This window comes from Acanthaster planci, linkage group LG05 (assembly GCF_054643075.1).
Source record: "Acanthaster planci isolate LZ-2023a linkage group LG05, COTS_SCS, whole genome shotgun sequence".
NCBI classification, from domain to species: Eukaryota; Metazoa; Echinodermata; class Asteroidea; order Valvatida; family Acanthasteridae; genus Acanthaster; species Acanthaster planci.
This window is the reverse complement of record NC_141781.1, coordinates 1613935-1640171: the sequence shown is the minus strand read 5'-3', so window position 1 is coordinate 1640171 and position 26237 is coordinate 1613935. Positions and strand designations below refer to the sequence as shown.

At 42.5% G+C, this 26237-nt stretch overlaps 1 protein-coding gene across 1 annotated transcript in view; it reads left to right on the top strand.

Moving 5' to 3' along the window:
* The first annotated feature begins 3461 nt into the window (after positions 1–3461).
* The window catches only part of LOC110985864 (RNA polymerase II elongation factor ELL-like), a 28866-nt gene continuing 6090 nt past the window's right edge, over positions 3462–26237 (top strand). The window contains exons 1-10 of the mRNA XM_022247291.2: positions 3462–3651; positions 8999–9046; positions 13908–14020; positions 16447–16575; positions 16950–17201; positions 18290–18410; positions 19280–19386; positions 22591–22798; positions 24644–24951; positions 25703–25919. Of these exons, the coding sequence (XP_022102983.2) occupies positions 3520–3651; positions 8999–9046; positions 13908–14020; positions 16447–16575; positions 16950–17201; positions 18290–18410; positions 19280–19386; positions 22591–22798; positions 24644–24951; positions 25703–25919 (1635 nt within the window). The 5' untranslated portion in view covers positions 3462–3519. The remainder of the gene's footprint in view (positions 3652–8998; positions 9047–13907; positions 14021–16446; positions 16576–16949; positions 17202–18289; positions 18411–19279; positions 19387–22590; positions 22799–24643; positions 24952–25702; positions 25920–26237) is intronic.

Here is a 26237-nt window from a genome sequence, read left to right as displayed (position 1 = left end):
GCGGCTTGCAACAAGATGGTATGCATGCACATCAGTCAGTTGAGGATATAATTCTTGGACTTCACTTCCCTTAAGAAAATCTACAATCAATACAAAATGAGACAAATTGAAAGACAAAGGGAGCGACTGTGTTTCAAACCTAGCGAAAGTAACCCCCCCGTAATAAATCACGTCAATCACTTTTTTGTTTACGTCATATACTTATAGCTATTATGTTGCCGACAAACAAACATGCGGGAAGGGGAGATTGTGTACACAGTTAAAAATTCGTAAGAATGAATGGTCTTGTAGTTTTGCCAAAAAGTCTATAGATACCCAGCCCCCCCCCCAAAAAGATGGAAAATCAAGCTACGCTTTTAGGCGTGTTTTTTAAGGTCCTATCTGCCTTGAGAAGAAGCTGCCCTCATCGGTTGAAAAGAGCCATGTTGGTGGGGAGTGTTCATTTTGGCCGAGTTCGGGCGGCTTGTTCCCGTATGTTCACGAACAGCTCGATTTGTTGTTCGTGGGTCGGCCGCTCGAACGCTGGGAACTAACAACCGGTTATTGCTGTAGTTAGTGACAAGCAACATGCATTGCAACTTGGCGGCGTCCAAGTAGGCCACGTTATTCGAGAGTTAATGTTTGGATGGGCGGAATTCTTTTCTATATAAACAGGAACATTCATTTCTGTGTTACAGAAAATAATTAATATTAATTTTGCAAAACTTCCCATTGTCTATGGCTTTGGAAGCCATCTCTCTACTTTTTGCAGCTGTTCAAAAATCAAAATCTCACGGGTTTTTCCGTGTGTTTCTGTAAAACCCTGACGAGGAAGCGGTGTGTGATCCTGTTCCGAGAAAAGTGTTCTTGGTCGTGTTCTCGCCATTCGAGCGAGAGAACAAGAAACCCATGTCAAGAACAAACCGCCCGAACTCGGCCTTTGCCTGTGGCATTGGCGAACCAAAAGGTTTAAAGAACGCTTCGCTAACAGGAAGTGATAACCTCGCGATCGAAGGTCGAGCACAAAGTAGCCAATCACAGTGCAAAGCCATCAGCCCTTCCCAGCGTCCTATTTGGGAGCTGGGCGACAAGCGAATCAAGAACTAGCCTTCCCAACTCATTCAATACCAAAGATCGTATAGATGGCGAACTTCTCCGTGAATACACGTAAAATGTTGTAATCGCATAAGCGCCATTTGAGCAAGCGATACGCCAGCGGAATGCACATTAATGCACAGGCGCAGGCGCCGCAGCTGGCACGTGCACCTGGTGAGCCTGCGCCGAAGCATTACCGTAAACTGCGCAGGCGTATCGCTTGCTCAAATGGCGCTTATGGTAATTACACCTTTTGGGCAGAGTTATCCATTTTCCGCCTTCGGCGCTACACGATCTTTGGTCAATACTGTGACAAGGCAGGGGGCGCTACTAGGCGATGGCGCGGTATAAAAATATAGATGGCGCTCTGCTCTGTAACAGGGGCAGATGTATGCTTGCGTGTAGACGTGTTTTAAGGGGGTAAGGCTCCGCTTGCGCGTTGGTTATTAGGCAATGTTCATTGCTAATAACCAACTTCAACTCCATGGGCTGCGTGCACGTTTCTTCATTAGCCCCTGTTCTTGTAGAATATAAAATAACGCTGACTGGCTATTCTCGCAGTCAGGATGACATCACTGAGTCTTAATCTTCTCTCTGATTGGTCAGTTTGGAGAACCCTGCCCAAAAGGTGTTATCACCATGGGTGCCATTCGATCGAGTGTGCACGTTAATGCCTAGGCAAAGGCATATTAGGTGTGCGTGCCTGTTGCAGCACCTGCGCCTGTTGTATTCTTTGCACGACGCAGGCGTATTCCTACCGAAAAGGCACCAACCACTGATTTCTGTGATAAAATTTTATTATAGAAATCAGAGGTTTTACACCTATTCACGATGAAGCTCTCCATCTTGGGCCACTACGCGGCGCTACACAATCTTATGATCTCCATGGTCCTCACACAGGACAAACTCCAGTTTTTGCTTAATATACCCTTGAAACAACAGGCAGGCCAATCAATGTACTATGGGCAGTTGCACTATGGGCTTCGGGCCCACAATCGGGGATTGGTTTCGTAGACGAAGCCTTAGACGGAGACAACGTTGAGTATTGGAAAACAGCTATGGTTTTCAGATGTGTCGGACTGCCCATAGCGCCATATTGTGCGGTGAATGCGGGAAAAGTTAAGTGGACAAAAACAGTCTGACCGTCAGTATGCATGTGAGACACCCTTTGAATCACGTGCATTTGTGGATAATGTGTGTTTGATGTATTTCACGCGATTCTGGGTAATCTTGCAGATTTTTACTTAAAAGTTGTACAAAGCATGTCTCAATGTAAAATTCACATCACGGACCTTTTCAAAGTAAGTAGTGCAAGTTTGGGCAAATGAAACATTAATTGTATTTTTGTATTGCACAAACGTCACAAGCACAAGTGCTAGCACCGGGGCGTGTTTTGGCGACCTAAACCATTTACATATGTTTCCGCTCTGGCCATCAATCAGTGTACGTTTTTGCGACTTCGGCTTATGCTTCTGTGACGTCATTGCTTCGACCGGTAGTTCGGCGCCGGTTCAATATGGCGGAAAACAAACAATCAACCCTTAAATAAGTGAATTAGGACCTATACATTTCAAGATTTGTTGTTACATGCAGCGAATCAAGGAGATAGCCTACTTTCTTCTTGAACGTACGTGAAAAAGAGACCCACACTGTTGAGCTACATGCCAAATTGAGTGAAGTGAATGGCGTTCATCAACAGTGTCGTCTGCTTCCTTGCGCTTGCCCTGTCAAATGTCTGGTTCTTCGTTTTTGTGGGCCACTCTGTTCCTGGTTATTGCTTTGGTGTCATAAAAATAATGGTTAGGGATCGCCAAATCAGAGATCTGGTGACACTGACGCATTCAGTTTGCGGATAACTGAACACAAGGGATAATGCGGGTATACCGGTACCCGGCCGAACGCCTTATATGCATGTACCATACGTGTAATTGTAAGAGTAGGCCTGTAGCAATTCTCTTAAAACTTGCCTGTTGCTGTTTTGATGAATCTGCTTTTTACGTCATAAAATTTCAGCCATCCGCGTCGATTGCGTACAAAGTGAGCGAGTATTATTATGCATGTACTTGTTTCGATACCAATATACTGTACGTGACAGGGCTATATTTGTTCCTGCACCATGGATGATACCAGTGTAATGAGGGATATGACACACATGTGACCTATTCTTGGCCTTGGGGACTCCCATCCTGATGCGGCCTGCGGTTGCTTTCTTAACACAATGACGTCATACCTTCCCGCCAAATATGCGTCACACGCTCAACAACACGCACGCCGGATCTCACCTCCAACTACTTGTTTCTTTTGATTACAAATAAGATTATAAACAAGTAGTTGGTGAAAATAGCTGTGACAGCAGTATAGTCTGGTTGTGTGCCCTTGTTTAGCACGTTTGACAAGACATGTGAAGTGAGTTGGGAATTAGACATCAGCAGGCGGTCATGAAACATGGCGGGTTTGGCATCGGGCGGTCAATATGTTTTGTCCAGTAGCGCCCATTCCTGTCCCGATAGAACCGCCTTACTCCTCAAACTCACTGACTCATCCCTCAAGACCATCGAACGATACCAGAAAACTAAGGTAAGGGTTGTAGGTCGTTGGGAAGCCTGACTTAAAGACTGTTTGGTTCCCATTGTCGAACCGTATGTTTTCCCTCACACTGACTTCCATACTCCATGTCTACAGTACAGACGTCGTTCAAACGTTCTTACCATATCGCTGGGTTTGTAGCTCTGTGTTCTTACCAAGAACCTGATTTGATAAAAAACATTTCTGTCAGATAAACTTTTTTTTAGATTTCTTTTGTGTGACATTTTAAAGCAGTCTTTTATGTATTATCTCCCGTTTTTACACACTGTTGAAATGAGTGGTTGACTTTTTTTTCTTAACCGTCATGTCCATGCATGACTATGTCTCGGACTCATGCCTTCCTTGTGTCCTCAGGCCTTGCCACAGCAAATATTCTGTACATGTGCAATATTGACATGCACATGTACAGTATTAATCTGACACTGACTCAGTGTCTGTTACAAATATACGCCCCCCCCCAAAGAAAATACAGACCATCATCTGACCCAATTTTTGGGGGCTTTAAAAATTTAGAGTAAACAAAAATATTTTACCCAACCAACCACCCTAATTTATATTTCATTGTAATAGGAAACACAACAAATGTTTTGTTTGGCCTTACTAATTCTGCTGAAATACACTACATGTACATACATTGTACAGCCTCAGGTATGAAGAGTGACAGTCTAGCTGAATTGTGTCTCACCAGTGGAAAAGTTCTTTGCTTATAGTTTTAACTTTTAACCCTAAAAGATCCGGGGGTAGAGGGAGAGGAGTCTGGGTAATCTTCCCTTTCACATTTTCATATGTGATATCATTGTAATGCATTGTTTTCCCGGGTTGTGCCTCAGGAGTTTTCCCACTATTGTAGCGTTCTCTAACATGGCGCACTTCTCTAACATGGCGCACTTCTCTAACATGGCGTTCAATTGACTTTGCAGTTGCCAAAGCTTTTGGAAGAAAAACTTCAAATTATCCACTCAATCAAATATTGGTACTATTGACTATTCAATAACATGCTCTTGAACCTTTGTGAATGATTCCAATGTCAAGAAATTTGATCTGAAATTCAAAATCAGAAGCGTCAAGAAATTAGGCAAGAGTTCAGCTGAGTTTCCCTTAGTTTTCCGACGCACTTGAAAAAATCACCGAAAAACCCCACATTAACATTTAAAAAGTTCTCTAAAGTTGATAAATGCCAATAAATCATATCTTCCACTCATATGTACCCAACTACAGTACAGTGTGGTTTTTTTGTAAGACATGTATACACTGTTTTAGAATCAAAATCTACTACATGATTTCTTAGGTAGGTGGGATAACCGGAAACAAAATTGTTTATTGTTTTTCCTAATGTCCGTGATAGCAAAAATGTGCCAGTGGCTTCCTGTAAAAGTAGTTAACTTTGAGGAATTCAAGAAGGTTCCTCCTAAACATGCGGTGGAGTTACAGCCAAAAAGATATAACAGAATTTGCAGGGTTTCCCCCAAATGATTTCTGGGTATATCACTGAAATGGGCCTTGAAACTATAGCATTGCATGTATTTCCTGTTTCTGAGAAGTTAGCGAATACAGTTAGTAGGATTGCACAGTAACCCCCCAGAAGAGGTTAATATCCTGCCGTGTGTACGTGTACATACACCTGACCTTTATATGCCTCGGAATGCCTGCGCCTGTCCTTTTTTTTTCTTGCTGAAGTTCTCGGTAAATTTAGTGCACCCTTCTGTCAGGTCAAAACCCTTTTTTTTTCCAGTGCAGTCACAGTCAGGTTGCTCTTTTCAAAGAACCTTGACTGGAGTAACAGGGCCAGCAGAGTTGGAATAACATTAACAGGGCCAGCAGAGTTGGAATAACAGGGCCAGCAGAGTGCCTATACCATTTCAGAGAAATTGGCATTATGCATTTATTGTGGTATGTACATGTATCAGTGGCATGCAGCAGGGTCAAGCTGGGTCTTTTGGAAGCATGGGAGAACAATTGATGAAAAACTTTCACAGAAATCAAGGGAAATCCCCCTACTAGCAGTACAACACCATCAAAATGGTGGATGAAACCAGCACACACAAACAATATGACATCATGTACTTCTTTGTGCAAACACACTCAAACACACTATCAGTACATGTAGTTTCGGCTTATGTACTGTATGTACTATACACACGTGTACATGCACAGTGGTGTTAACTACATGTACATGTACAGTGGTGTTAATTACATGTACATGTATAATGGTGTTAACTACGTGTACATGTACAGTGGTGTTAACTACATGTACATGTATAATGGTGTTAACTACATGTACATGTACAGTGGTGTTAACTACATGTACATGTACATTGGTGTTAACTACATGTACATGTACAGTGGTGTTAATTACATGTACATGTACAGTGGTGTTAACTACATGTACATGTACAGTGGTGTTAACTACATGTACGTGTACAGTGGTGTTAACTACATGTACATGTACAGTGGTGTTAACTACATGTACATGTACAGTGGTGTTAATTACATGTACATGTATAATGGTGTTAACTACGTGTACATGTACAGTGGTGTTAACTACATGTACATGTACAGTGGTGTTAATTACATGTACATGTACAGTGGTGTTAACTACATGTACATGTACAGTGGTGTTAACTACATGTACATGTACAGTGGTGTTAACTACATGTACATGTACAGTGGTGTTAACTACATGTACATGTACAGTGGTGTTAGCTACATTTACATGTACATCAGCAGAAGACTGGAAATTTAAAGTGTCCCATGACTGAACCATCTTGTGCGCATACAAGTATTTGTGGAATGCATACATGTACATTGCTTACCCCAAAATTACATGTACATGCATGTGTACATGTACAGTATGTCAGATGATCAGCTTTACCCATAGTGTGTGGCTGAATGGGGATACTTGCTCAATAGCTTACATGTACATGTTTGTAATACATAATCTCTACATGTACAGTGTACATGTGACATGTACATGTACATGCACTGACACATGTATGTGTGTGTGGACATGTGATACTGGTACACCTGTACTTCCTTGCAAGTGTTGATTACTCATGAATATTTACTTTGTGACCCGATGTGCATGTGTTCTATCATGAGCATGTCAAGAATTCCAAAGTTCCAAGAGCAACCATATGGGGGAATTGGTGAGACGTCATTGTACACGTGTCTGGACGTGCCTACATGTACTGTTCATGTGCATGTGAGTGAGCATGCACCTTTAGCATGCCAAACTTCTTTAATTTGCCTTTATTGGGTTATGTTTTACCGGTGATTAGTACATGTCATTTTGAAGTGAAAAAAAAAATCGAATTGATGTGCATGAGTGAATTTGATGAAATGTTCAATAATTGCTGGTGTGTCACAGGTATTTGATGGAGGGACCTGGATATTTTGTCCTTTCTAATAAAATATTCTGTCATTGTGGAGTATCCTGTATGTACATTGTAACACATTTTCAATTAAATTTTTTTTAGCCTGAATACCATATGTACACGTAGGCTATTCAGTACTTGTTTTATAAATTATATGTACATGTGACATGTTGCCAAATCATACGTTTACATCCAAAGAATAAAAAAAGGAAATTTACGATTGTGGAACATGTGGCTTAATCTCGTTCCCTGTATGCAACATTGTGGAAGTCTTGTCACATAAACCACATGTACACATACTGTACATGTAGGCCTATACGTATTTTGTCACTTTGTATAAAAAGAGAGCTTTTTTGTACACAGTCATTGCACTTGTTAAGCTTTATTAATTAACCCTAACCGCTGAGCATGTTGTTTGGCTTACACTACACATTACTACAAAATACTAAGTAGTAGTCTGAGCCTGAAGGACCTAACACTACAGATTACTACTTCTGGCTAGGTTACTTCCATTGTTACCTCTACAGAGAACAATAAAGCCATGCATTCATAGTGCCACAGCACTGTATAGTACATTGTCTTATCTATTGTATCTTATGGCTTCACAGAACAATAAAGTCATGTCCTCTTACAAGCGACAGCACTCAGTACTACATTTTACTACAAGTAGTAATTTGTAGTGTTATGTAGGGTTGGGTTAACAATCAAAGTTAACCATAATAGATTATTTGTGTTAGAAAAATGTGTGTTGTATCCTAGAATTGTTTGTTTTTGTTTTTTTTTCTTATTGACATGCAAATGCCCGAAAAGTGAAAAATTTGCTGGCACCCAAAATGCTCTGGAATATTTATGACATGAATGTCATTGGCAGTTGTACATTATATCTTCTGAAGGTTTTTTTTATTGTGTTAGCATAAAATGCATCCCATGCAAAGGTGTCTTTCACCCCCTAGTACATGTAGCAGTCAACCCTTTACAGATTCAAAGTATTGATGGCAGGGATTCGAAACCACAAGATGTCTTCCTGACAGCTGACACTGCCACTGATCAAAAGGTGCTTTATGAAGCCCCCACAATTGGGTTTACAAATTGGGCCACTGGCAGAGAAAAGAGGCCTTCTCTATCCGGACGTCAAGAGCAAAACCGAGACAGTTTCTTTGAATGGAATCTTTTGGTATTACCACATGTAGCCACTTTCTGCATGAAAAGTAAAACTTCATGGAAAATGAATATCTTCAGTGTTTATCTTCTGGTTTACGAAAACCATTTTATGAACAAGAGCTACATTTAGAATTCCCCTTTGTTCAGTATACATCAACTCTCGATCAGAATTTCCTGTGCAGTTCAGGAAAAGTATCCGTACACGCACATTTATTCCAATAGTTATTTTTCATGATTCATTTGTAAATAATTTTCGTGCTGTGAGGTTTTACATTATCAGTACACCTTTTTCATTTAGATCCAAATAAATGAAAAATTAACCTAATGTAAACATCAGCTCGGCCCACAAATGAAAATGGAAAAAGCAGTGGCTCAAATCGGTTAATAACATGTAATTTTATGGAAGAGTTTAAAGAGTGGTTCATGTACATACTGGTAGTTCTTAAAATTTGCTGTCATTTGTCTTCATGTGTACAAGTGGAACTCAAGAATTGTATTTTTCCCTCATGGGTTTGTAAGGTTTTTCTGTTCAAGGTTTTGTAAAGTTAAGAAAATTGGTTTGCCAAACTGACTTGTTGTGCAATCAATTTTGACAACAAAGTGACCTACGTGTAAGAGAAATCTAGTTGCCAGAAGCTATAATTAACGGTTGAAATTTTGAAATACTGATGTTCACAGTGACAATGGGCAATGAATGAGTACTGTAGCATTGGGTTGGATACTCAGTGCTATTTTGGTTGTAACCATGACGTCTTTGAGAAATGTTTGAATATTAATGTTTTTTCTCTTTTCCTTTGTTGCAGGGCTACATAAAGGACACACCAACTATTTTATTCAAAGGAAGAAAAGGGGTAAGTCCATGAGTTGTGTGTTTCTGCAATCTTAAAAATGGAAAATCTTGATTAGATGTTAGAATTTCCTGTCCTTATGTGCAATTCGAACGTAAGTCTGTGATTGCATCATCCACTGCTACATAAGATTCAAAGTACTGTTTTGACCCCTGACCCCTCCCCCAAGATGGGCAAGGATAGGATTCTTGTAATAGCTTTTAGAGTGACCTGATGTCAGGGTGAGAAGCAGATTCAGATTGAACTTGGCACCCTCAATATGTAGTTTCTCATTGCCACTTGAAAGTAACAATAACATAACAATCAGGTCCTAATGAACCTAAATACATGTACATGTATGTACATGTACATTGGTACAGTACATGTATGTGTACTGTAGTGGTACATGTACATGTATGGATGGCCTGCAGATCCTAAGCATTGATTCAAGTGGTCGGGACATCTGCACTGTTAAGCATTGTCAGGAAAATATGTCAGATCCATATACATGTACATGTACACAGCATCGAGGGGTGCTACATGTATTTTCAAACATTTGCTTGGAGTGGACTGGCCGTTTTTAATCTTTGATGGAAAGGGACAAGCAAATACTGTATTTCAATCCCAGATGATACCCTGATCCCATTTGAATCACTAGAATCCCAATTGTTCTTATTCTCTTGAATAAAACATGTAAGTATTATCCAAGAGCAGGGGTGTAGCCATGGGGGACCTCCCCCCTCAAGAAAAATTCCCGGTGCCACTCCCCCTTGAAAAAAATGGATGAATGGATGTTGAACAAGGCTAACAAAAGCTTGCCCCAAAAACCACACTACAGAAAACTGGTGCCCCCATAAGAGGCTGGTGCCCCCCATAAGAGGCTGGTGTTCCTTTGTGGCCCCCTCCCAGTAGTAAAATCCTAGCTACTTGATGTATGTTGCTATCAAAAAAAATTACATTTATTGTATAATGACAAAACTGCAAATAAAACAAACATGCAGTGTATGCTATGAAAAAGGGGTTGACCATTGCTGGTCTCATCTGTAAAAAGTACAGCCAATAATTTCGTGCTTTAATTAACCCTAACCCCCTAGGCTCCTGCACTAGAAAGCATACTGAACCTCACAAAATCCAACAGGTTCATGTACTTGTCTATGTACTTGTACATGCAGGTTAGTGTACCAAACCTGATAAACTCCAACAGAATGAGCCCGTTGGAGTTTGAGTGATATGGTATGGATGGGTCTGTGCAGTATAGGATGACTTGCACTGAACAGTACCAAACCTGACAAAATCAAGCATAGTCCAACAATTGGTACAGCAAGCCAGACACAGCACACAGTGACCCGTGTGTGTCCCAACTCACACAGAATCCAACACCATCTCCCTGGGCCTTTCATCCCAAGTCTCACAAAATTCAACAACAAGTTCCTCAGGTACGGTACCAAACCTGCCAAAACCTCACAAAACCTGCTGTTGGAGTATGGCAGGTTCTGGGCAGCTAGGGTTAATATAATTTTAAAATTACAATAAAAAAAACATTCTTAGCTTTTTATACTTACTCTGCCCTTTGATCCAACAGACATGACAGATATTGTGCTATTTCTGAAATCTAATAAAATTTTTAAAAAGTTGGCCTTGCCGTCATTATGGGTCTTCTCTGCATGTGAGGAGGCCATTTTCAGGGAAATTGCAACTGATCATATTTGGCTATCCAAAGAGTTTCATAAAGCCAAACCAACAAATAGTTGTGCTTCCTGTTATGTTGGGAAAAAATAGTTGCTGAAGGTGGGTAGTATCATTTTATCTACAAAATCATGCCTTTATCTACAAAATTAACTTGTGAGAAAAACATCAATTTTCAAACCAAAAAAACGTAAAAATCTAAAACAATTGCAAAGCTTTGTGTATAAAAATTAGGACGAGGTTGGTAGTGTATTTTTTATTTTTTTTTCAGTGAAAAGATTTAGGGTCGTTGCAATTTGCTAGGTTTGGGAGGGTAAGCAGAAGCACATTTATTTTGTTTGGCCTAAGTACCCATGTACAGTGTACTTTCCCAGTTGGATTTCCCTTGTACACTGATCCAGCTCTCCAGAAACCTGAACTTCCTTCCAGGCAAATGTGCACTGCCCTGGGGACAGCCATTTTATGCAGGTTTGAAGTCTTGTTGAATGATTCAGCGCTTACCTATTGTTTCCTTTGCAGAAGGGGGGAGGGGTAGGGTTTGTCATTTTGTCCCACTTTTATTTGATCCCTGGAGGTTGTAGCCCAGAACTGATGATAGGAGATATGACGCATTAGCCTGACTCAGCAGTCACAAGCATTCAACTTGCCAGCAGCAAACATAAATTATGAACTAGGGTGTTTTCTTCAGCAGACTCACTTTGTACTAAATCATCTCCACTTTAGCTTCTCATCATGAAATTCGGAGACATCTAAAAAAATGTGAAGACAATTACTTGGCAGGAGTTTGGAGGAAGGACTGCAACAGTGCGTGCTTGTTTGAATTCTTAAGCTTTCCCTGGAATCTTCTGTCTCCACCCACTCCCCAGATTCTTCTGTCTCCACCCACTCCCCAGATTCTTCTGTCTCCACCCACTCCCCGGATTCTTCTGTCTCCACCCACTCCCTGGATTCTTCTGTCTCCACCAACTCCCCAGATTCTTCTGTCTCCACCCACTCCCCAGATTCTTCTGTCTCCACCCACTCCCCGGATTCTTCTGTCTCCACCCACTCCCCGGATTCTTCTGTCTCCACCCACTCCCCGGATTCTTCTGTCTCCACCCATTCCCCGGATTCTTCTGTCTCCACCCACTCCCCGGATTCTTCTGTCTCCACCCACTCCCCGGATTCTTCTGTCTCCACCCACTCCCCGGATTCTTCTGTCTCCACCCACCCCCCGGATTCTTCTGTCTCCACCCACTCCCCGGATTCTTCTGTCTCCACCCACTCCCCGGATTCTTCTGTCTCCACCCACTCCCTGGATTCTTCTGTCTCCACCCACTCCCCGGATTCTTCTGTCTCCACCCACTCCCCGGATTCTTCTGTCTCCACCCACTCCCCGGATTCTTCTGTCTCCACCCACTCCCCGGATTCTTCCGTCTCCACCCACTCCCCGGATTCTTCTGTCTCCACCCACTCCCCAGATTCTTCTGTCTCCACCCACTCCCCGGATTCTTCTGTCTCCACCCACTCCCTGGATTCTTCTGTATCCACCCACTCCCTGGATTCTTCTGTCTCCACCCACTCCCCGGATTCTTCTGTCTCCACCCATTCCCCGGATTCTTCTGTCTCCACCCACTCCCGGATTCTTCTGTCTCCACCCACTCCCCGGATTCTTCTGTATCCACCCACTCCCTGGATTCTTCTGTCTCCACCCACTCCCCGGATTCTTCTGTCTCCACCCATTCCCCGGATTCTTCTGTCTCCACCCACTCCCGGATTCTTCTGTCTCCACCCACTCCCCGGATTCTTCTGTCTCCACCCACTCCCCGGATTCTTCCGTCTCCACCCACTCCCCGGATTCTTCTGTCTCCACCCACTCCCCGGATTCTTCTGTCTCCACCCACTCCCCGGATTCTTCTGTTTCCACCCACTCCCTGGATTCTTCCGTCTCCACCCACTCCCCGGATTCTTCTGTCTCCACCCACTCCCCGGATTCTTCTGTTTCCACCCACTCCCTGGATTCTTCCGTCTCCACCCACTCCCCGGATTCTTCTGTCTCCACCCACTCCCCGGATTCTTCTGTTTCCACCCACTCCCTGGATTCTTCCGTCTCCACCCACTCCCCGGATTCTTCTGTCTCCACCCACTCCCCGGATTCTTCTGTCTCCACCCACTCCCTGGATTCTTCCGTCTCCACCCACTCCCCAGATTCTTCTGTCTCCACCCACTCCCCGGATTCTTCTGTCTCCACCCACTCCCTGGATTCTTCTGTCTCCACCCACTCCCCAGATTCTTCTGTCTCCACCCACTCCCCAGATTCTTCTGTCTCCACCCACTCCCTGGATTCTTCCGTCTCCACCCACTCCCCAGATTCTTCCGTCTCCACCCACTCCCCGGAGTGACACGGGGTGTCAGGGTTAAATTGAGATTTTGAATCACTGAACCTTTACAAAATTTGACCAGTGGTAAAAGGGAAGCCGACTTGATATAAGATACATACATGTATGTAAATTATCTCTCTTAGTCTGACCTTTGACATCAACCCCCAAAAAGGAAAACTTTGCATGCAGTTTTCCTTTTTCTAGTGAATGTACCGGTACTTTTGATGAATAAACCACTCGGTGTGTTGTGTCCCAGCCAAGTTTGACCCTACATTACCAGTGTCTCTCTATGCATGCGTGTTACTTCTGCCATCCTACATTCTTTGTATTAGGTGACGTCTGGTACAAAGATTGTCAGCATGGTTGGCTGGTGCAAGTCCATGTACATGTACACATACATGCATACTGCCATGCACTTGTATAGCACATATGCACCTACTTTGTTCAAATCCTCTTCCACAGTTGAAGGATCATGGGCAATGTAATTATTATTCTCAACTATCATGAAAGCCATATGTTCACAGGAATAGTTTGATAATGTTTAACCCTAAACCCCAGGGTGTATGTAAAATCATATTGAAGTTGGAGGATTTGGGACTGCTATACCGGTAGCTGAATGCATGTAATTCACCCATATGTACATCTACTATTCAAGAACAATATGAACCAAATTATCATTGAAATTGTGCAGTTCTCACATTCTGTTTTTAAACTGACTCGTACTCAGCGTCCTTGCTCTGGTGATTTTCCAAGGCTTGCAAAGTACCCGCACACTACCACATGTGCTGTGAGAAATTTATGGTTTTTATTTGATTATTTTTTTTTCTGGCATCTCCTAGATCATTACAATACCAGATGGGAAGGATGGATTTCAAGATTTCAAGTTTGTGGTTCAGCCACTGCCAGAACCGTCAGGAAGCAGCTATGAATGCATACAGCAGTTCACCAACAGGTGAGAATAACTCCAGCCCTTCTAGATCCTGCCAAATCCACCTGGAGGATTAAAGCTGCATCCAAATCTGTTGTCTAGAGCTAGGTCTCAGTCTTCACTCCATTGGAAATATGCAGAGATGTGCCGACTATAGACCTAGCCGTAGGCCTGGAAGCTCATTTTGGACACGGCTTTAAAAAGAGGAAATGGCAGGATTATAAAATGGTAGGCCGCAGTAAGTAGTGCTTCACATGAGCTTTGGTGATGTGGGAAAGTGGAAATTCAGAGAATGGGTCATTGGAGTCTCACACAGTGAACGATGGAACATTCCCAACAAGATTGCCTTTATAGATGGAGTTAGAATGAGTGGTTGACCTGCTTCACCTGCTAGAATGTAGGTCCATGGTTCTACCTTGGCATAAATCTTTCATGTGCATCCAGGCACACTTTTAACCCCTTCGTACCGGGAGGCGGCTATAGCCGCCGTAAAAATTGAGATCTCAGCCTACTTTTCAGCTTTTTTTCTAGACCCACGCTCGAGCAAACACAGTGAAAGAAGGCAGACCCTGGCTCTTGTGTATATGGTAATTGGTCTTTGTGTGTAGCCAAGAAATGAAAAGACAGATTTTGCGTCATAATTACCTGCTTCACAATATCCCCCACTTTGAAAAGAGGCAACGGGAATGTGGAAGCTTGAGTAGAGCCGCATGCCACCGAACAATCAGCCTTTTCACCGTGTAATTCAACGCGTGCAGAGCACGCTGGGCCACAAACCGAGAATTTGCAGTTTAGCAGGTGGCCTTTGTAGCCAAGCGAGACTGGAATTCTTGGAGTCGGCTTTCGGAAAGAAATTTCCACCGAGAAGGGGTTAAAAGGTCTTTGACAAAGCACAGCAGTAAAAACATGTCTGGTACATTGTATTCAATGACAGAGGTACGTCCTTCTTTTGTCAAAGAGGTACTCTTCACATTAAATATACATTGTAGACACTTGTTGCTGGCTGGAACACATTCTTTTGCCCAAGCCAATGGAACTCCTACCCAGAGTTTCACTTTCAGTGCTCTACATGTAGTAGAATTCCAGATTAACTCGTTTTTTTTTTTTTTCATTTCCTGTCCTTACTTTTTGGCATTTCCTAAAAAGCCTCGTGATTATGCATAGCAACAGAATGTCCACAGATGGTTTTTGTTACAGTCACTTTCACTGGGATGTTTTCACTGTCATATTTGTGAGAATGTGTTCAGTGATGCAGAAAGATAATATTACCCTCAGCAGATGTGGAGCATGATTGTAGAGCACATGGGGAAAGTACCAGTATCATATTTTGATAACCAGTGCCATCTGAAGTCTGTATTTTTGAAGTCATCTGTACTCTCCACCACGTTTTTGGTTTTCCGTCAATTGGTACAAATGTCCATATTGTTACTATATTCCGGAGAGATGCTCATAAGACAGTCCCAAGATCTGCCAGTGGTTGGCTTTCGCTGTTGGGAGGTCGGTAGAAGATGCCTAGTAGACATCGATCTCTCTTCCGTGTCTTCTCCTCAACCCAGATGAGTTCAAGATCATTCTGTTCAAGATCGGTTCTCCTCTGGCACTGCAGAGAATTGTGACGCCCCATTACATTGGAATCACTGTGCTGAAACTTCTCATTGTGAGATGTTGTAAATGCACTTCACAAAATAATGCTTCAAAATTGCTTTTTCCAGTCAAATTATGTCAGGCAAATTTTCTGTGCAGACAGAAGGAAAATAGTTGCTCTAAATCGAAAGGAAACTTCATGGTGTATCCATTAAATATAAATTATGTGTGACTCTCCAGCTGAGTACACACAAATTCTTGTCAGTAAAAAGAGACACCTGCAATTGCCCTGCTGTATTCTTATCTACAGTTATTTTTCATAGAGGTATTTATGGGAATGAAATTGTCAACAGTCTACATGTATCATTTATGGGGGTTCAAGAAAACAAACTTCGATTCATGTGCAATTCCATGTTATTTAGCAACTCTGGCGTGACTTTAGATTTGTGAGTGTGTGAAATTAATGTCTTTGTGGGTTTTGAAAGATGTGGAAGAATCTCGTTTTAGTCTGTTCGGAGTTTGGAAGTGCTTTGCCTCAGTGAAGTGTGGGCAACATGGTATTTTTTCACCCTTTTCAATTCAATTTTTTCCACTGATGGCTGCGTAGAACAAAGAGAGTAAAATAGTCTGCAGCTCTAAGACACATTGTCTAGTTTCCAAGGTAACAATCTTAGCCCATTTTGTCAAAAGCCTCACCATATTTTCTTACTGGACCGTAACAGATATAGCACCTACATTGTAATGTTTTTATCCTAGCAGAATCTTTCTCGAAGGCCAGACAAGTGGACTTCAGATACAAGCATGCATTTACACCTGAAACACACCAGTTTTCACCTGTTGCTTCTCTTCGCTGTTCTTTTTTGCAGCAAGGGGGAACCTCATCTGGACTCCATCAGCCGCATACAGACCAAGGTGATTATCTCTGCCACAGACGACGTCTACCAGACCACTCAGGAGAAAATGAAACTTGCCGACGAAGAAATGAAGAAAATCAGGTAAGAATATTTGGGGGGAGGGTGGGATGCGCTGGGCGTACTTGTCGGGCTTCTGTTTGAATAAATGGTCTTGTGTTGAGATTGAAAACCTTCCAACTAGTCTATCTCTTCTTCGCCAGTGAGGTTACACTTTCAACTTGAGGCGTATAGCAGGAGAGTTTTGGCCTCTATCCCTTCAAGGCATCAACTGACTTGCTTGTTTTGTCTGAAGAATGACGCTTGTGAAACCATCTGTGTGTCTTGAATATTCCTGCCCTCCCCTTCATAAATCTTGACGGGTTATTTCAACTCTTTGTAACCACATTCTAAGAGTTTATGGCTCTTTTACGTTTTGATTTCATGACTATTTGGGAGGATATCTTATTCTTTTTCAGCACTAAAGAGGTGAGCCAAAAAGAGCTGAAAGCCACTCGTAAGATCAAACGAATCACCAAGCATCCCAGCCTGCCCACCCACAAGTCGGTCCACTTACCACGCCCCAGCCAGCTCAGCCACTGTAAACCAACCAACACATCAAGTGCAATAAGCAGGAGTAATGGGACCCAGCCTGCCTCCAGTAGAGTATCACATGTCACATCAAAAGGGGCTCCGACTAGTAAACCGACTGCACCCAATAGGTCGTTCAGGTACGGTCAGCCTCAAGTGATTTTTTAACTGTGGCAGTGGCTGCATGCTGTTGCTAAGTCACTGACTTTAAGCCGTAGGCACAGATTTGCTGACGCATTCAGTTATGAGATATAAAGGGCTGTGTATAAAGTGACAGACAGTCCATATTTGTCTTCTCTTAAAGGGGTTGGGGGTTTACTGATAGATGAAGGAACTGATTACTAAAGTTGAACTGTTTTACTTTCTGTATAATTACTTTTTTAAATTTAATTTAATTTAGGTTTTTTTAATATAATATGTTTTATAATAATGTTTGCATGGCCTCGTAGAAGACCATCTTCGGGTAAATGGATAACCCTGGGTAAAGATCAGAAAATAAATAAACTGCTCAATAGGTTTTGTCCTGAAATGGTATCTTAACCCTCCTATGCTGAAGTCACTCTTTGGGTCACTTGGTAAACTCCACAAAGAAGCACAGCTGTGTTGTGTTGTGCACTGCACCAACAGTCCTTCACAGGAATATCAGATTGCACTTTTGTGCTGCCCAAGAACTGTGCTTCACTGTTTCATGTGTATAATTGTGCAGTAAACCAAATGTAGTGAAGAGGACTGCACAAAAGACCCTGGGTGATTTTGTGCTGACAACCTACTGTGTACACACTGAACCTGTGCATGTTTGAGTTCCATATAGAAAATACGTGCTCACCAGTGACTGTGGGCATTTGGGCACATTTGTGCTGTAAAACCAAAGGAGGGTTAACCTTAACTGCAAGGTTGTCAGTGTGTCAGGTTTCTACATGTAGGTGTTGAAGGTTCCAACAAATGTGCCGTGCGGCTGTTGAACGGCTCACGAGAAAAATTACTCGCTTGGTCAGGCAGAACTCAGGTGTGACTCAAAAGCATGACCTGCTTACCAGTGCCTAAGATTGTGAAGTTTATTGCAAAGGAAAACCTGAAAAAAGGTTCGGTTGTAATTGAGATTGTACAAGGGTCAAGGGCCATTGTAGTTTAATACAAGTGTTTAGAATGGTAGATATTTTTGCTGTAGAAACTGATGACACTCTCTTTAGCGAAGGAACTAACTCAGTATTCTTTGTCTCGATTGCAGAGACCGTGTGATCCATCTCTTAGCATTGAGACCGTACAAGAAACCTGAACTCATCCTGAGGCTACAAAAGGATGGCATTGTGATGAAGGACAAGAACCAACTTAGTAGTATCTTATCACAGGTCAGTATTTAAATGAACCCTAACCCCCTAGGGTGTATGTCAAAATCATATTGAAATTGGAGGATTTAGGACTGTTAGGGTTGAGTTGACCCCTGTCGTGAGTCAAGAGGTCGATCTGGCCAATCACTGGCTGAACGTTAGAGAACGAGACAGTATTTAGACCAATTCGGGACCTGCTCATTGTGGATTTTTTTCCACGATGTGGAATCCTCTTCATTTGAATATTTCCACAATTGCACACTGGTACCACAGGTCACACTTGCATACAATAAGTCAGTGTGGTTTTTCAAAAAGGCACAGTCATGGCAGTGCATGGCTGCTCTTATGGGTTGCATCACCAGTCTGTGCTGCAAGTAAAGTGTTGCAGAAAAGTGGGTTTGCACTGTTTGATGAGTATACACACATATGTGCTTGCACGGCATCTGTTAGTGGTAAACATTTTAAGCTGAAGTTAAATAAGGTTCTTCAGAAATGTAGCTGTATGGTTACAATAACATGATAATTTATTTGCCAGAGAACAATTGGAAAAATACATTCACTTGCCGATGAGTTTCCTTTGTTTAGGAATTGAAATGGAATTTCACATTGCTTCACATGTTGATGTGAAATCATCAGAGTTTGCAGACGCAGTTACTCGCAGACTTTAATCCCAGACTCCACCTCATAGTATCAGCGTTGTGCCATTATTCAAAAGAGTATGATATGATGGATATGAATCTAAATATAATTGTTAAATTACAAATGCAGCATACAGACCTTGCCCCACTTCATTTTTGGATAGTCAACGTGCTCGTTCATTAGTTTCTTACGTCTCTGTTCACACCATTCCACAAAGGGTCATTTTGGTCGTTGTGCTTTGTTGTTTTCAGGTTGCGACGTTATCGCGGGATAATGCCTACATGCTGCACAAACACTTGTACAGCGAGATCCAGGAAGACTGGCCGTTGTATAATGATGCAGATAGGCAGTTATTAAGGCAAGTCATCTTGACTGCCCTCTCAACAGGAGCAGGTCACAATACAATGCCCCCTCTCCCGCCACATGAGGTCCGATTCAAACTTACAGGTTGATATTGGCAGCCATGTGACTTTTTACCTACGAGATTGCTTTGAAGATGAGGGTGAGATAGGTGTTAGCTGGTGAGCCGAAGAAAGTTTTGAATGAGTGAGGCACCCCGCATCATGACAGGAATAGAAAGTTTCTAGAGTTGATTGTGAAGATATGGAATGATATGATGGTGTTGAGACATGCATGCTTGCTATGTTAGGCCAAAAAAAAAAAAAGACTCGGTCTCTGGTCAGACCAAAGTTCCAGAATGAATTCGGTGATGCATTGTTTTTGTTTTTTGTTTTGGGTTTTTTTTAGGGGCGGATGGGGTTTGCTTTTTAAGACTGGCAACAGACACGGAAATGAGTGGCATATTTAATCAAAGAGCAAAGGCCAGTAGTAGCACATCGCACGTCATGCCGCCATTGTTGTTAATCAGCTGGCTGCAACTTTGTAACCTACTGTACAGTTTGTGTTCGACATTAACATTACGCAGTTGTAACGGATCTATCACTCGATACAAGCTACCCACAAATATCCTTGAACAAATTGCCCTTCCGACTTGCGAACTTGTGGCCGGGAATCAGTCTACTGGCAAACATTTAGGCGGTGCAGAAATAGAGGGCGCTGTTTTGAAACCTATGAAAAAAAAATTGAAGCGCATGTTCAAAATTGACGCGCGCACTGACCAGAGACCGACTATTTATTTTTTTTTTTTTGCCTTACGGAGTCATGCAGTGTTGACCATTTCCAGTAATGATGTGCACATTGATCGGAGTGTTCTCGTGTTGGATAAGTGGAATTGTGTTAACCCCTTGATGGCAGGATTTTTTTACCACATCTGGCCGGGATTTATTACCTAATTTTGCTAACGGCAACCACAGACAACTAGCTTGGCCACCGGGCCTTGTCTGCCAAGTTTGATGGGTCTTACACTGCACGCAGCCTGGTTCTATGTGGCAGTGATTCAAGCTGGGGTATTGCCTTGCCCACGCGACGACGCTAACTACCCAATGACGCTCGACCACAGCGGAGCGTGCAGCGCCTGCTAAGTTCACATGGTCTATTTAGACCTTTCTCCAGGCGCGTCTATAGCCGTCTCCCAGCAATTAGACTTTTCTCCAAGCGGCTGTAGCCGGCTCCCAGCAATTAGACTTTTCTCCAAGCGGCTGTAGCCGTCTCCCAGCAATTAGACTTTTCTCCAAGCGGCTATAGCCGTCTCCCAGCAATTAGACTTTTCTCCAAGCGGCTGTAGCCGTCTCCCAGCAATTAGACTTTTCTCCAAGCGGCTATAGCCGTCTCCCAGCAATTAGACTTTTCTCCAAGCGGCTGTAGCCGTCTCCCGGCAATTAGACTTTTCTCCAAGCGTCTATAGCCGTCTCCCAGCAATTAGACTTTTCTCCAAGTGGCTATTGCCGTCTCCCGGCAATTAGACTTTTCTCCAAGCGTCTATAGCCGTCTCCCAGCAATTAGACTTTTCTCCAAGCGGCTATTGCCGTCTCCCGGCAATTAGACTTTTCTCCAAGCGTCTATAGCCGTCTCCCAGCAATTAGACTTTTCTCCAAGCGGCTGTAGCCGTCTCCCGGCAATTAGACTTTTCTCCAAGCAGCTATAGCCGTCTCCCAGCAATTAGACTTTTCTCCAAGCGGCTATAGCCGTCTCCCAGCAATTAGACTTTTCTCCAAGCGGCTATAGCCGTCTCCCAGCAATTAGACTTTTCTCCAAGCGGCTATAGCCGTCTCCCAGCAATTAGACTTTTCTCCAAGCGGCTATAGCCGTCTCCCAGCAATTAGACTTTTCTCCAGGTGCGGCTATAGCCGTCTCCCAGCAATTAGACTTTTCTCCAAGCGGCTATAGCCGTCTCCCAGCAATTAGACTTTTCTCCAAGCGGCTATAGCCGTCTCCCAGCAATTAGACTTTTCTCCAAGCGGCTATAGCCGTCTCCCAGCAATTAGACTTTTCTCCAAGCGGCTATAGCCGTCTCCCAGCAATTAGACTTTTCTCCAAGCGGCTATAGCCGTCTCCCAGCAATTAGACTTTTCTCCAAGCGGCTATAGCCGTCTCCCAGCAATTAGACTTTTCTCCAAGCGGCTGTAGCCGTCTCCCAGCAATTAGACTTTTCTCCAAGCGGCTATAGCCGTCTCCCGGCAATTAGACTTTTCTCCAAGCGGCTATTGCCGTCTCCCGGCAATTAGACTTTTCTCCAAGCGTCTATAGCCGTCTCCCAGCAATTAGACTTTTCTCCAAGCGGCTATTGCCGTCTCCCGGCAATTAGACTTTTCTCCAAGCGGCTATAGCCGTCTCCCAGCAATTAGACTTTTCTCCAAGCGGCTATAGCCGTCTCCCAGCGATTAGACTTTTCTCCAAGCGGGTATAGCCGGCTCCCAGCGTGAAGGGGTTAATTACTCCTACTCTGTTCCAGAATTCAAAATCGTCTTTCCGTAACCGTTACACAGCCACTCCCACCAAGATGTAGAAGTATTTTGTCATCAGGAAATGTGCAGTGTTTATCCCATGGACCCTCAGTGTCTGTTGCATTATAGTAGATTTGATCATTACCATTCACTCTGAGAAATTCCTAGACCACAAAAACCCTCTGCAGCTCTGATAAGCAAATGAGTGCTCCTGTTTATCATCTGATATACCCTCTAACACTCTCCGTTTGGAGTCTGTGCTGGCCAAATCTTATATCCTCCAATGCATTCAATTTGGAATGAAACAGTGCGTCTGCTAACTGGCAAACAATTACACTTGTAAAGAAAGCCTAGTCCTTAAAGGAAATATTTCCATAGTGGTCATGAAATCACTCAGATTCAGCCTTTTCCAAAACACACTTTCAATTTTTTTGTTATGAAACACTAATCATCTAAGAATAGCAAATGTTTGGAACATGTGCACAGCTTGTCCAAATCAGGATAATGCATTTTTTTTGTTAGGAGATTAGCATGACAGTAACCTGCTTCAGTCTGGGAAACCTGGTATGTCAGCCTCCTTGTTGACTCCCAGATGTTTATAGTTTTAGGGACCACGCACACAAGTGTTTTGCTCGACATACATGTACACCTCTGAATTTTCCAAATTTGGCGGGCACATTCAGCTTCTAACACCAGCTTGTGTTTTGCTTTTCCCCCAGAAATCTGAGAAGTTCCAATCAGAAAGAACATTCCTCCTTCACCAATTCCACTCCATCCGTTTCACTGTCATCTTCCTCATCCTCGGCGAGATCAGCATCAGCTAAGCTCAGCTCCACGATGTCGTCTAAAGATGTCGCCCAGAAGAGACCTGTCTCTAAATCTGATCCTGTTCGGACTGCTGCCAATAAATTCAAAGCCACGATATCGGTAAGAAGAATAAAAGCACTCTGGAGCAGTAGACTCTTTGCTTGACACTTGACATGTCAGCTAGTGAGCTCCATTATCTTCTTGCAAAGAACTCCTTTGTGTTATAGGGCTGTAAATTATTGTTTAGTTACTCGATAATTGATTTATGTATTGATTATTTAGTTACATTTTTGTATTTGATTAATCCCAAACCACTTGTCAAAATAAAGCTTTCCCTTCAGAAGACGCTAGAGAAAGGCTGAAAAATCTTTGAACCAGAAATAGAAAATTGTAATTGAAAACGCTGTGATGAACCAATTGAAAAACCTTATTGTTAACTTGTAGTCCTGCCATTTTTAGCTTTTCACAGTACCTGTATCTGATGACTGCTCTGGGCAGTCACTTGCACGTTTGTGTATTCATTGCATTAATATCTCAATCGTTGTCACTTTGAATCATTTGTCTTCATATTAATGACCCAGACCTCCACTGTAACTGCCCACACTTGAACAAAGATTTGAATGATAACTATTAAATTAAATCTCTGACGTCATATCAGTGACCGACTGGTGTACTGTCTGAAAGATTAATTTTCTTCGTGGCTATCCTTTCTGTAATTGGAATTATTGGCTGAATGCGTGTTTTGGAATTTGTGGGATGTCTAAAATAATTCAGCAAGTTCAAGTTGCATTTTAATGTTTACCATTTTACTTTCTCTTTCACTTGATTGAACAGCACTTAGCTTCTTCTGTTGACAGGACTTTTTCAATTCCAACCTTTTATCGTTCCACAACAAATTTCATTATACTACTGGACATGGACACACTGGTTTATTACAGCTAGCATCGTTTAGAGGAAATTTTACCGTGTGCTCATTTATTTAAAATGGAAATTCCTGACAGCAAGCTGCCACTGTCATTCTAATTACATGTACACGGTGCGCTGGGAAGTCAAAAGTTTGCAGTATACCATAAAGGACTGTCAGGCTTGGGTGGCCCCTCTCCTATTTGCAAGTTTCTCAATAGGAGTCATTCACATGTTCTTTTCTGAGCTTTGACGCCATCCGTCAGACCATTGGCCCTCTACCGTTAATGTTGGCTGCCCATCTTCCCAAGACCGTTCCATTCTGAACGTAGGGAGCACTACGGTCATTCCAGTTTTCAACTTGTCCACTTTTGGACCACCCCGCTGTCGTCAAAGTAAAATCCAAATTTCTGCTAGCAGAAAAATGGGTTTTATGAAAAGGGGTGGTGCAACTTAAAAAAAAAACGAAAATGGGGTTGTCCTCTTTTGGAGCATCAAATAAATTTTGCTCGTGGAAATTTGAAGTTTCTAGTTGTCCACTTTTGAAGTGCCTGAGGACTTCTTAAAGTTACATTCAAATTTTTGTTAGCGGAAAATTGCATTTTTGAAAATACTTTACGCAAAGTCCAAAATCCCAAAAATCTACTTACAAAAAATGAGAAAATGGGTTTGTCCTCTTTTGTTGCTCCATAAACTATTGTTGAGTGTCTGTAACAAAGATGGACTACCTGCTTGAGTAAGTTGTTTCTTGACCGTTTTGTCAATTCCACATCAACGTTTGGTTGGTTTGTTTTTTCTAAGAGGGTATGGATTATTAAGTAGTATTTGTCAAATGTATTCAAAAGTACCCACTTTCAGCATCGCTAGTTTTCCAGTTGCAGCCATTGACATTTCTGAGAGTTATTGGCTTTTCTTTGGGTGTTTCCATCATCGTTGAAGGGCTTTAAGTAAATCTTCTCACAAATCTCACAAACGTGTTTGTAGAGTGACACTCCATGTGCAATCCAAATGCCCACCACCGATTTGAGCAAGGACTAAACAAGAAATTTGTTTTGTTTGCAGCATAAAAGACCTCTCTTGCCAGATGTTGTTGATTACAAACCGCCGAAAAAGACTCGAATCGCCCACAACACTAAAAAACTAAGTCCCACCCCCGACAGGACCACATCCTCACATTCCCCGCCTTCCAAAGACGACGTCACCAGCACGACCAAACAGTCGCCAGACTACTGTCGGGCTGGTAAACCTGACGAGAAGGATTACCCCAAGTGCCGGGAACCAGTGATGGAAACCAAAAGTAAAGTTGTGGTTGGGAAGCAGTCACCGCCCAGTGACGTGTCTTCAACATCAAGCGGGCCGGATTATCTAAAGTGAGTTACAATCTGAAGTGATTTTAGTGTCCAGGAAGTGATTAGGGATGATAGAAAGGATATTTAATTTGATTACAGAGATAATTTGTTGCTAATGGTTATAATAATATGGTTTTCATTTTTGATTTTCGAATAAGTTTCACATACAGCTGCAGATTATAAATTTGCATCACAATGTCCTTTGCAGGCTGCCAACTTTGATGTCTTTGTGGGTGGTATTTTGGCTATGGCTTCTTTTTGTTCATAAGCATACTGTAGTGATCAGTCTTAGCCTAAGCCAGCAATGCTTGTTTTGGACACAACAGATTGAAGAGTGTCATGGGAAATGTATGGCATTGATACCCATAATTTAGTCTCTTAGTGATGCAAGAATAATTATTTAAAAAGGACTCGTGTGGGGCCGGTGTTGTAGTCGAGTCCATCACAAGTCCCTACAGAGGTCAAGTCACAAGACCGGTCCCACATGTAAGTCACAGTGACGCATGTAAGTCACAGTGACACATGTAACTTGACAATGACAAAGGAGTGTATTGGTCACTGTTCATTGGATCTGCTTGTGACATGGCATGTGACTCGATGACTTGAGTTGGTCTCAACGACAGTATTGTGCTTGACGTTGAAATAGAATTTCCTTGGGGTTTTTTGCCCTCCAAGTTGCATGTCTGGCATGGGCTGGCAGAGCATTTATCTCCCATGTACCGATTATAGATTTGTCTCATTTCTGCTTTTTCTGTTCTTTACACTTGTACAGTAAATTCATGACGATCACCTCCCACGAACAGAAACAACACTATAAGGACATATTCAACACGGAGTATGTAGAATATAAGAAGATGCATGCCTACGTCGAAGATGTCAATCGGAAGTTTACCAAGTTAAAAAACCAGCTTCACCGAGCACCTGAAGACAGCGAAGAGTACCGCCACATCAAGAAGAAAGTCATCGAGGAATATGAAAAAATTAAAGCGGTAAATAAACTCAAATTCTAGTCCCTGTTATTATTGTGCTTACCACAACCCTGACCCATCAGTAACGAGGGCTTTGCTGTATTTGACCATTACAAACTGCCAATCACAAGACAGTGAGAGCTAGTCCCATTGAACAGTGCCTCACTGTTGGATCCTGCAATGGCTGGAAGGTATAGAATGTCGATGCTGTTTAGCCTTGGGGATCGTTAACCTGTTGCGTGTAGTTACTGAGTGGGGTCCTCGATTTTAACAACCTCAGAGGGTTAGAGCAGGAATTCTGTAACTGAAGTAGCAAAACTTTTTTGTATTTAGATAATT